This window comes from Staurois parvus, unplaced genomic scaffold, assembly GCF_062004578.1.
Source record: "Staurois parvus isolate SC_StPar_1 unplaced genomic scaffold, SC_StPar_1.0 ptg000287l, whole genome shotgun sequence".
NCBI classification, from domain to species: Eukaryota; Metazoa; Chordata; class Amphibia; order Anura; family Ranidae; genus Staurois; species Staurois parvus.
The window spans coordinates 24,372,694-24,384,565 of record NW_028318083.1 but is presented as its reverse complement, the minus strand read 5'-3'; the positions used below and the strand labels follow the sequence as shown (position 1 = coordinate 24,384,565).

At 40.5% G+C, this 11,872-nt stretch overlaps 1 protein-coding gene across 2 annotated transcripts in view; it reads right to left on the bottom strand.

The window, feature by feature from the left end:
* Nucleotides 1-11,298, bottom strand: part of ADTRP (androgen dependent TFPI regulating protein) — a 54,491-nt gene extending 43,193 nt beyond the window's left edge. For both annotated transcript variants that reach the window (XM_089682162.1, XM_089682163.1), the window contains exons 1-2: nt 10,981-11,298; nt 2,939-3,073 (exon numbers count right to left, since the gene is read on the bottom strand). In XM_089682162.1, the coding sequence (XP_089538288.1) occupies nt 2,939-3,073; nt 10,981-11,133 (288 nt within the window). In that variant the 5' untranslated portion in view covers nt 11,134-11,298. The remainder of the gene's footprint in view (nt 1-2,938; nt 3,074-10,980) is intronic.
* Between the last annotated feature and the right edge of the window lie 574 nt (nt 11,299-11,872).

Below are 11,872 nucleotides of genomic sequence, written 5' to 3'. Positions count from 1 at the left end.
TAAAGATCCAGGTGCTGTATTTTTGTTGCAGTTTTTTGAGAAACACCTTCCAGGGATCAGTGGTACTGAATTTAAAACATATCTAAAATGTCCTGCATTAAATGAAAAGTATGAACCTAACACATATATAATATACATTAGCCTTGTCTGTTTTGCAATACTACCACTCATAGATGGGTGCCTGGTGCAGCATGTTGCTGAAGCTGAGGAAGGGGGGGGACACTGAAACATGCTGGCAATATAAATTAATAATAATAGCTTTTTATACTCTGTAATGCTCTGCAGATTATGCTGTATGTTCAAAATGTAATACTTAACCACTTGCCCTCCAGAGGATTTACCCCCCTTCCTGACCAGGGCCTTTTTTGCAAAACGGCACTGCGTTACTTTAACTGACAATTGTGCAGTCATGCAACGCTGCACCCAAATTAAATTTGTGTCCTTTTTTCCCACAAATGGAGCTTTCTTTCAGTGGTATTTGATCGCCTGTGCATTTATAATTTTTTACACTATAAACAAAAAAAGGCCGATCATTTTGAAAAAAAACCCAATATTTTTTACTTTTTGCTATAAAACATATTCAATAAAAAATAAAAAAATAAAATTTCATCATAAATTTAGGCCAAAATGTATTTGGCTAAATGTCTTTGTTAAAAAAAAATCTCAATACGTGTAAATTAATTGGTTTACATAAAAGTTAAAGCATCTACAAATGGCGGCATATATACTGGAAATTTATTTTTAATACTAGCAATGGTGGAGATCAGCGACTTATAGAGGGACAGCGGCAGGCATTCTGACACTGGAGGGGAACTGAATAGCTGCCACTGACATCCCACTGACACTAATACAGTGACCAGTGCTAATAAAAAGCACTGACACTGTACTCAAAGGGTTAACTCTGTGCTGTGTGTGCTTTACTGATTAAGCACACTGCTTTGTATTACTCTGCTATGCAGAGCATTACAAAGCAGCATGCTGGTGCTGACATGGGAGAGATCTGTATTGTTTACATACAGACCTCTCCTCTGTCAGTGTTCCTTAGTGATCGTAGGGTGCCAGCGGAGAATATCCGACCGGGATCCAGTGATCGACAGCTGTAGCCGCCAATGGCCGAGTGGGCAGTGTGGTGCGCACGCCCCCTACCTGGAAATACAAATCACATATATATATGTGATTTTGCGCAGCCCTGCCGCCCTGTAGCAGTAGTTCTGCTTTAGGGTGGTCGGGAAGTGGTTAAATCATAGCATAAAATCAATGTGGTGGGAATATTGGGGTTAAGTTTTTGTACCTACATTGATCAGCCATGAAATTATTACAACTGATACAGTATTTTTATGAAAAAAAAATAGATTATGGGGGTCATTGACTTAGACTGGAGAGTGTAAAATCTAAAGCAATTCTGCAAACAATCAGCTTCCAGTTTCAAAGCTTAATTGAAAAACCTGAACTTAGAAGCTGATTGGCTACCATGGACAATGAACCAGCAAACACAAATGCTCTTGCGCTTGGGGATGGACTCGATGCTACAACCACATTAAGAATGTCCTGGAACATGCACACCTTGCTGCCCTCAACAGACCAGGGGAATCCAAATATACTGAATGAGGAAAGAACAAAGAGAGGGCGCACAGGCCTAGTGCATTACCATAAAAAATGTTTAATAAGAAATAAAATAGGTGTTTTACTCACAAATGACAATAAAGTCAAGGCACGTCATAAAAGAAGAGCTGGGTCAACACCGCTCTGAGGAAGAGGCAAGTCCTTGAAACGTGTCAGCCTATTGGATGTCTACATTCCCCATTACGGACTGTTACTCAGCACAGTGTTGACCCAGCTGTTCTTTTATGATGTGCCTTGACTTTATTGTCGTTTGTGAGTACAACACCTATTTTATTTCTTATTAAACATTTTTTATGGTAATGCACTAGGCCTGTGCGCCCTCTCTTTGTTCTTTCCTCATTGGCTACCATGGACAGCTGCACCAGATTCTGACTGCATCCGTTTTAGTAAATCTCCCCCTTGTTGTATCTTTTTTATAGTTTTACCATTCAACATTTTACAGCAATATAATTATGCAAAAATTGAGCTTATGTACAAAGCAGGGGCAGACTGACCATTGGGAAACTAGGGCACTGCCCGAGGGCCTGGGGTCAGTAGGGGGCCCCATGAGATGCCCCTGGTACCTTTTTCATAGACTTTTTTGAGTTTGGGCAAGGATACAGGGGCCCCATGATCCCCTATTGCCCGGGGGCCCCTTGAGTTGTCAATCTGCCCCTGGTACAAAGCCTTTTAACAGTAAAACTTTCAATAGTAAAAATCAGCTTTCAATACCATGCCTGCCATTCAAGTTTGAAATAAGACAAGGATTTTATATAGTTGCTTTTGGTAACAGGACATTTTCATGTTAGCACGCTACTCAAAAATGATCTTAATGTGTGTGTATGAGTAAGGGCACTACAAAGATGTAAGTAATTTTAAAGACTTCAGTATGTGTTAAAGCAAAACTAGATGGAGGCAAGGATGGCAGCTACCTATGGTGAGTAAAATGCCCTTTTTCAAGGCATCTTCCACCATAGTAAACTAGACCTGGACTGTATGCAGTGGCTTTCAGATGCACAAACGTTCAGTTGAAGAAGTGAGTTGCCTTCTGACCAGAGCTACACCACTGCTGTGCAGTTGGCGGTTAGTTTACCATGATGGAAACTGCCACAAGTACACTTTAAATGTGTGCTTGTCACAAATTCATCTTTCTTTTTCCTGTTATCGGGAAAGAAATTTCAGCAGTAACTTTTCTTATTGACTTGGAGTGATAAGCGAGAGGTTCTCAGTGACAAATCAAGATATCAGTACACAAGCACAGTTGACTGCATTTTGATTGACACTGACGCTAATCCCACCAGGAGAACAGTTTACACTTTATAAGATTTAAACTTACAGTTGATGCTGGAAAAGCCAGAACAGAGAAGAGAAGGTCTCTGCAATAGATAACAAACTTTACTAATTTAATTCCTCTTATTGGAAGCAGGAGATCCGTCAAAAAGGAGACAGCATAAAATAGTGTCTGCAAAACCTAAGACATATAAATATATTACATGTAATTGCAAAACCAGAAGGTCATTTTTTCATAGTCCTACTGATTATACAGTAGTTAAGTAATTTACTATACGTTAATCAGTATCTAGTGCATGATTGATTAAACCATTTTATTTATTTGATTAGTAATGCTCATAATAATAAAAATCATCATCATAAACATAAATATCATTGTAATCAGTCGTCATCATCTTCATCACAAAAACGTGGTGGTGCTTTTCAGTTTGTATGTGTTTAGCCCCTGTCAGATTTCAATTCTCACTGGTTAGTTTCTTCCTCTCTGTTTGTCCTAGCCGCCATTGTCACCAGAACAGAAAGTGATAGGAAATCCAAAATTTTACAGCTCACACAAGAAGAGAATGAGGGGGACAGTTTCCAATGGGGACCTATGCTCTGATAAAAACAGTATAACAGAGGATGTCATCATTTTTTTCTGTTTTGGAGAGATTTTCTCTCAATTTCCGAAAAAGGTATAAAGGGCCTACCCATTGCATTGTATTCCTAAAGCAAACAACAAATTTTGTGTCTAGAGATGCATTTTAAGACACTATTTAAATTATATGAGTGCATCTAAATCCTTGCCTTAAAAAATACACTATATTGCCAAACGTATTGGGACGCCTGCCTTTACACGCACATAAACTTTAATGGCATCCCAGTCTTAGTCCATAGGGTTCATTATTGAGTTGGCTCACCCTTTGCAGCTATAACAGATTCAACTCTTCTAGGAAGGCTGTCCACAATGTTTAGGAGTGTGTCTATGGGAATGTTTGACCATTATTTCAGAAGCGCATTTGTGTGGTCAGGCACTAATGTTGGACAAGAAGGCCTGGCTTGCACCTCCCCTCTAATGTATCCCAATGTGTTCTATCGGGTTGAGGTCAGGACAGTCATGTTCCTCCACCCCAAACTCCCTGATCCATGTCTTTATGGACCTTGCATTGTGCACTGGTGCACAGTCATATGCTGACACCTTAAGAGTTCCCTTCACTAGAACTAAAGGGCCAAGCCCAACCCCAGAAAAACAACCCCACACCATAATCCCCGCTCCACCAAACTTTACGCTTGGCACAATGCAGTAAGGCAAGTACCAATATCCTGGCAATCGCCAAACCCAAACACGTCCATCGGATTGATAGACAGAGAAATGTGATTGGTCACTCCAGAGAACACGTCTCCACTGATGTAGAGTCCAGTGGCAGCATGCTTTATACTACTGTATCGATGGTTTGCATTGTACTTGGTGATGTAAGGCTTGAATGCAGCTGCTCAGCCATGGAAACCCATTCCATGAAGCTCTCTAAGCACTGTTGTGCTAATCTGAAGGCCACATGAAGTTTGAAGGTCTTTAGCTATTGACTCTGCAGACAGTTGTTTCATGTCTGCATGCGCTGACCACGCTCTGTCATTTTACGTGGCCTACCACTTTTTGGCTGAGTTGCTGTTGTTCCCAGTTGCTCCCACTTTGTTATAATACCACTAACAGCTGACCATGGAATATTTAGTAGCAAGGAAATGTCACGGATTACACAGGTGGCAATCTATCACGGTACCACGCTTGAATTCACTGAGCTCCCGAGAGTGACCCATTCTTTCACAAATGTTTGTAGAAGCAGTCTGCATGCCTAGGTGCTTGATTTTAAACACCTGTGGTCATGGAGGTGATTGGCACACCTGAATCCAATGATTTGGAGGGCTGGCCCAATACTTTTGGCAACATAGTGTATATATCATCTTAGAACATAGAAACCAACATAAATATTGAGAAGTCAACTCAGGTCCTGTGCATTACGTGGTTATCATATTTTGCCATCAGACAGGAGAGTGGGCAATTGGTACAGTATTATAACACATCCCTTCTACATTTTTACCTTTAAATGAGCAGGCACAAATGTGTTTTCTGTAACATTGATTGAGAATGTGAATAAAAATATAAATTAGAACAAAGTGTTTGAATTATACATACACTGGAGGGGAGGGCATTCACTCTATTTACCAATAAGCAAAGTTTGCAGTGAGATTGACCTGCACATTTGTAAGGTTGGGTAATCCCCAAATATTATTCTTTGGTATTCATTGCACATACGTCACATATTTGATGAGCACATTTATTTGCAAGTGTACCAAATTAGGGGAAGAATCAAGTTTACAACTTGCAACCATTCTCTATGGGGATCCACCGTCAATAGTGTAGAATCTGACTTTTTAATTTTTTATGAATAAAAGAAAAAAAGTAGCAGAAAAAAATAACCATTCAAGTGCTTAACTGGTATAAAAAGCATATGTTCATATTAAGCTGAAAAAACTGGCACTGTATTGTAAATCTGAATTCCAGGCAAACAGCTAAATACATGGTTGAAGTGCATATATGGGAGCTGTTGTACTTGCCAGAGAATTAGTATTTCTTACCATTTCAATCTGAAATTTACACTGCCCTGTCACACAGCATAGCCAGACTAATGAGCTGACATTTTTTGCTGCTATTAAGCAACACAACTAGGTCACATCCATTTTCCCTGCTTGTGACTTGACAAGGAAGGAGCAGCAAGTGCGTGACAAGGTAATCATTCTGCTTTCTTTCCCTGTCAGCAGGCTCCTTGCCAGTACATGTGCATGAAGCACACGTGATTAACCTCCATGTTTCCACTTGCTCTCCTGCTGTACTGCTGTACAGGGATAACAAGATACTATAATCAAATTAAATTCAGGGTGCATACCTGCATTTAAAGCCTCACTCCAGGCAGGAAAAAATCCTTGCAGTGAGGCTGAAGCAGAGAAGAGCGTCAATGGCCAAGGGTAGCAAAGAATAGGATAAGCATTACAGCGTTTTCCTCCACCCCCTAGACTTAACCAGCATGTAACATTTGCAGTGTGGGGGTGGGGGTTACTGCAAGATATTTTTTTTATCCCAGAATTCAGCTTTTAAATAGATATAATGATTTTTTTTTTACATAACCAACCTGGAGTTCAGCTTTAAATATTTGATAACAATAATTAAACAGTATATACCTGTATTTGTCTATATTTAATGTTACTATGGTAATGATTAAACAAATATGAATACTGCAATACTATAGCACATTTAATCTCTGTTTCCATCAGTTTCCATCCCTTCTATGAACTAGATTAGAATTAAAGTTGAACTTCGGCAAAAAAGTTGAATATATCACCAAAATATATGCATGTGGATAGTTTTACCTACTAAAAACAGGATTTTTTGATACTCACCATAAAATCCTTTTCTCTGAATGCATTGACACAGCTCTTCTCATTCTTGACCATAGGGTTTTATAGCATCACCTATAGGAGTAGGACACTACGCAGAAAAGAACACAGCACTGGCTATGAGCAGTTCTAGCTGGTATAAACCCCCTCTCTGCTATGGACAAGCCGGTAAGTCAAAAACCAGTAAAAGAAAAGTAAAAGAAGCAAATAGAGGGGTAGGTGCTGCGTGCACCAATGAACTCATTGACCATAGGGACATCCCAAAGCTGTGCCTCAATGAGGGGTGTGCAGACAAAAGGGGAAACAAGAACCTTAAACAGCGGACGCATAACCTCGAGGCCAAAGCAAGCATCCAAAGATGCAAATACATCAACTTTGTAAAATTTGGTAAAAGTGTGCCCGAGTAGCAACTATGCAAATGTGAGATGCAGGCGCCTGATGTCAGAATGCTCAAGAGGCACAAATTCTCCTGGTGGAGAGTGCCGGGAAGAGGGGAGCCGAACCCTTAATGGCATACACTTGAACAATCATCTGCCAAATCCTTTGGAAAACAGTGGCAGAGGAGGCCACCAGGCCTTTTCATGGAAAGTCCGTGATCACAAAAAGAGAATCCGACCTCTGAAAGCCCTAGCAGACAGGTATACACAAATGACCCAAACCACATCCAAGGAGTATAGTTCGGCCTCTTTAAGATATGAAGGCCATGGACAGAGAGAAGGCTGGACAATGTCCCCATTGAGGTGGAAATCCAAGACCACCTATGGAAGGAAGGAGGGACATGAATGGAGAACCACCCTAACCTTGTGTTAGACCAAATAGGAAGACTTACAGGTTAAGCTCCGACATCCGCTGTGCAGAAGTGATGGCGACCAAAAAGGTGACTTTCTGAGATACCGTAAATAGGGGAATATCCCGAATGCTCTTACAGGGAGGCTTCTAGAGGACCAACACAACCAAGTTCAGGTCGGTGAATGCACAGGGGTGCCATATGGTGAATCCCTTGGATGAAGGTAGCAATCAAGGAGTCCATGACCAAGGGTCACTGAAAGATTTCCAGGGCATCATAAGACTTCCAGGTGCAATGATAAATCTTCCAATACATAACTTTCAAGATTGCAGGGATCACTGAACCCCACAACACTCTGTCTCTTAGAACCTTGCTTTCAATAGCTATGCCTTCCAATCCAGAGACTATAAAGCAGGGTGGAAGACCAGCCCTTGGGGCAGAAGATCTTCCCCAAGTGACAGCTGCCAGGAAATGTCTGTGGCCAGCCTCACCACATTGGTTTTCCATTGTAGTCGAAGCCAGTCCGGAGTGACCAGAATGACCAGAATCCCTTTAATGACGAAGGAGCTTGAGGGGAAGAAAAACATAAATGAGACAATACTGACCCATGGCACTACTAGCATGTCTCTTGCATCCACCAGGGGTCTCTGTCTCTGATTTTTTTAACTGCCTGTAAATATCAGGGGCTGATAATTAGTAATATTGTGTTGACTTTTGTAAGTGTAAACCAATCAAATTACTTGTTATGGGTATTGTTAGTGTTTCCATATTGTGTTTATACTCTTTATATATTGATTATCTTAGATTTTAATGTAATTTTTCAGGTTGCCAGTGAAAAATGTGCTGTTAGTACATTTTCCATGTTTTGTCAGTAAAAAATGCTGCAGGAGGTTGGCATCTATGCTATACACTATAGGATTGTAAAAGGCCTGAGACACTTTTGGGTGCCACAAGGTAGTGCACATAGGATTGACAGGGGCGCCATCGTCCCCATGCTCCAAAGTCCACATCTGGACAGGCTGAGCGACGGGGGTAGCATTTACTAGAACCGAGCTTTCAGCGGCTGCAGAAGGAAAATTCAGCCCATCAGTTCTAGTAAAGGCCACCTCCGCCGCTTCTCCTGTCCAAGTGTGCAGTGTGGAGCATTGGGATGGTGGCTCCCCTATCAATGTGGCACCTGGAGCATATGCCCCCCTCTAGTTTAGGCTAAAGAAAATTGCTAAAGAAAAATGTCAGAAGAAATTCCCAGTTAAATTGCAGATGGCTGAGTGAGGTCATCCATACAGTAACCCAAGCCTATGTGGAAAGGACCATGCCAAAATCGCCACCTGTCAATCCCCAGGAAAATGGCAACTGCAATACACATACATGGCCAGAGCAAAAATGGCAGTCACACTCTGGGGAAAATGGCCACCAGGAACCCAGGGCACGTGGCAGTCACATGTCTCCAAAAGTCAGACAGCCACACCCCGCTGCCAGGAACCACCAACCAGAGCCAAGGAGGAGGAATCCTTAACCTGCAGGTACCCGCACTATACCCCATATAGCAATGCCCACTAGGAGGGTGATAGTGCCAGAGGAGGGGGGCAGCATTTGTAGGCAGACAGGCCTGGAGGGGGGGGTGAACCCTATAAGACCAACCAACCCAGGGAGTACCAGAGCCCAGTACTGCTTCCTGGGGAGTGGGAATCTACTTACTGATCCATGGAAGTTTGTGGTTAACACTCCCAAGACAGATCTGCCTCCCACCAGTGGGGGAACTGTCAGCCAGGGTTGCACTGTAACACAAACGGCAGTTGCCCGGTCATATGTGCTCCCGTAAGACATTTATCATGTTGGCCACCCTGGTCCAAGATGGGGCTGCCGCAATGAAGCTAAAGATCTGTGTGCACTCATTGGCCATGCTGTGGTGACTACTGGACCTAGATTATCCAGCCTGCTGCACAGCATGGCTGTTGACTGAAGATATCAGCAGGAACAAATCCCAGAAACAAAGAAAAAGAGGAAAAAAACTATGGAACCACAGGTCCAACAGGGAACTAGATCCTCACTCCTGAAACACTAGGCAGAAATAATAGACTTGCCTATAGAGAGGGTGTTTATACCAGCTAGGACTGCCCATAGGCAGTACTGTGTTCTTTTCTTTTTCTTTTTCAGTGTCCTACTCCTTTAGGTGGCGCTATACCCTATGGTCAAGAATGAGAAGAGCTGTGTCTGTTAATAAGAAATAATTGTGACTGTGAGGAGCCACTTTTTATATTCACACACCTCTGTCACACTGAACAGCAAAGAGGAGACATCACTTTCTTTGTCACAGTTAAGAACTAACCTACCCATGGCTACACAGCTTATTGCACAATGAAAGAGCAGAACACAATGCACATCTCTGTGCGCTCCATTCCTGTAAACATGTCCAGAGTGTTAGAGTAACAGCATTGTGCACTGCACAAGAACTTTGTATCTGATATTGCCGGTTTGATTACTGACACACAGGGGATTGCAAGAAGCTAATAAAAACATGAATTTAAGGTATTCACACTAGCTGTATGTAAAAGCTTTCATTTCAGTATTGGTTTACTGCACTATATTTTTCTCATTACATTTTTTAATACAACTAAACAGTGAAACTAATATCTTATCTACATCTGTCAGTTGATCTATTACCTATTGAATATTTTCACATTTTATATGAAATTATAAGCTAGAAAATTAAGAAATAAAACAAAGTTGTTTCCCATGCATATACAGTATTTCATTATTTTCTTTAATTTAAATCATCCAAGGCTTTTCTCATTACTACTTTACATTTGTATCTAAAGCTTTTTCTAATTCTGATTTTGTCTGGGCAGTTATCCTATAGGACGTATTTGCAAGCATGGCATCTCTGTTGCAGTTACTGGGTGTAGCACTGTGCGTGGCTGCTGTTCACTGTACATCCAGAGGCTTTTTATGTGCAGATACCAATAAAAAAATGAAGTGACCACAAGGTAAAGAATGCAAAAAGCAATATCTGAGCATGGTCTGTTTGTCTGCTTCAGCAACAATGAGGGCTCCTACTTTCCCTGTTGGATTTTTTATTTACGTAAAACACTATAGGAGGTACTAAAACCCAGAAATGTTAGTAGTTGCACTCAAAATTCCAAGACTGAAACAGAATAATAAATTTGACAAACAGATCTTGCTGTAGAAAGAATGGAGAGATAAGAAGCCAGGGGCTGACAATGGCCAGCAGGTCGCACCTATAACCGATATATAACCTATATACCATTTTGGGTAGAATGAGCCTTCAGTAACTTGCAGAAGTGTAGATCTTTATAGTTTTCGTGAAAATAGATTTGGTATGCATTTAATAAATGGATATAAAAGGGCAGTGAAAGTATAAGAAGACACAATAATCCAGTCTTTCTTGACCATTTTATCACACAGGAACCCTTGAAATAACTTTCCGATCTCAGGGAGCCCCTACTAATTACGATATCTACAGTCCATGATAAATTAGTGTCATAGTCAATTCGAGGATTGTTTCTTATATTTGTGGTCAATGGGAGGAATTCCCTCCCTACAGATAGCTAAAAAGATCCTTATTGTCAACAGTTACTTATCTAAGAGACAGAAATTGCTTATTGCTCAAAGAACACCTAGCAAACTCTGGAGGAACCCTTGGGTTTACAGAACCCTGCTTGAGAAAGGCTGCACTAATCACTCCTTTGCCACTATCTACATATCTCTGTGTTGTAAAAATGATAGCAGATAAAACAAGCCCTTTCACACAGTTGCAGTTTCTCAATAGGTTATCTATCAATGAAAATCCTACTTTTACATTTGCAAAATACTATGTATAAAGAAGCCATTAAATGAAAATGAATCCTTACCACATTAAGTACTGTCAAGTATTTCCACTGTCCACCATATAGGAAAACGCCAGCTGGAGGATCTTTTGGACTAACAGAAAAAAGTAAATAGGCTAGGAAAAAATACCATGTAAAAACTGAACAGTGATACATAAGTAGAGAAACGGTGGCCATGATGATCCAGCAGTCTGATAATAGGCCTAATGACTAGTTCCTCTGAACGGTTCTTGCAGTGCTAGCTTCATGGAAAGCACTGAGGAGCACTGAGCTTTGTTGTGATTAATAGGTTAGATTTAGAATAAATTGGTTCTCTGGTGTTAGTTAACAGTGCTCATGAAACGTTCTTGTACACTGTGGATTTTAAAGATTCAGTCTAAATCAGAGAAGATTAAGGTTATGTAATGTCATATGAAACAAGCAAGATCTTTGTTTCTTCGAGACTCTTATGTGAAAAGAAACAAGGATCATTGTTAGATTTCTCACTCCAAGCTTTTTTTATTAAATAACTAATTCAAGCTGTCATTTTTTGTACAGACACTACATGATTTTAACACAAGAAATTCAATCACATGTAACTATTACATAGAACTGTTGTATAAAGAGTTGCATTAAGTTGTATAATACCCTTTCCCGGTACATTATTTGTACTGGATTTGTTTTGGACTGTTTTAAATGTATGTATGATGACTAATAAAGCTTGTATAAAGTAAATAAAGGAAAGAGTGAATGTTATCACAGTATCTCTTTGAAAGATGAAGGTTGTTTAATCATTATGAAAGATTCTTTGTGAGACATGTAATCTTATCTAACAATACAAATACTAACCTGCAGCAACCTAAAGCCTAGATCACACTACTAGGTTTTTTGTTCAACCCAGTGGGCTGAACGAAAAAAAGGACTGTCAGTTTAGGAA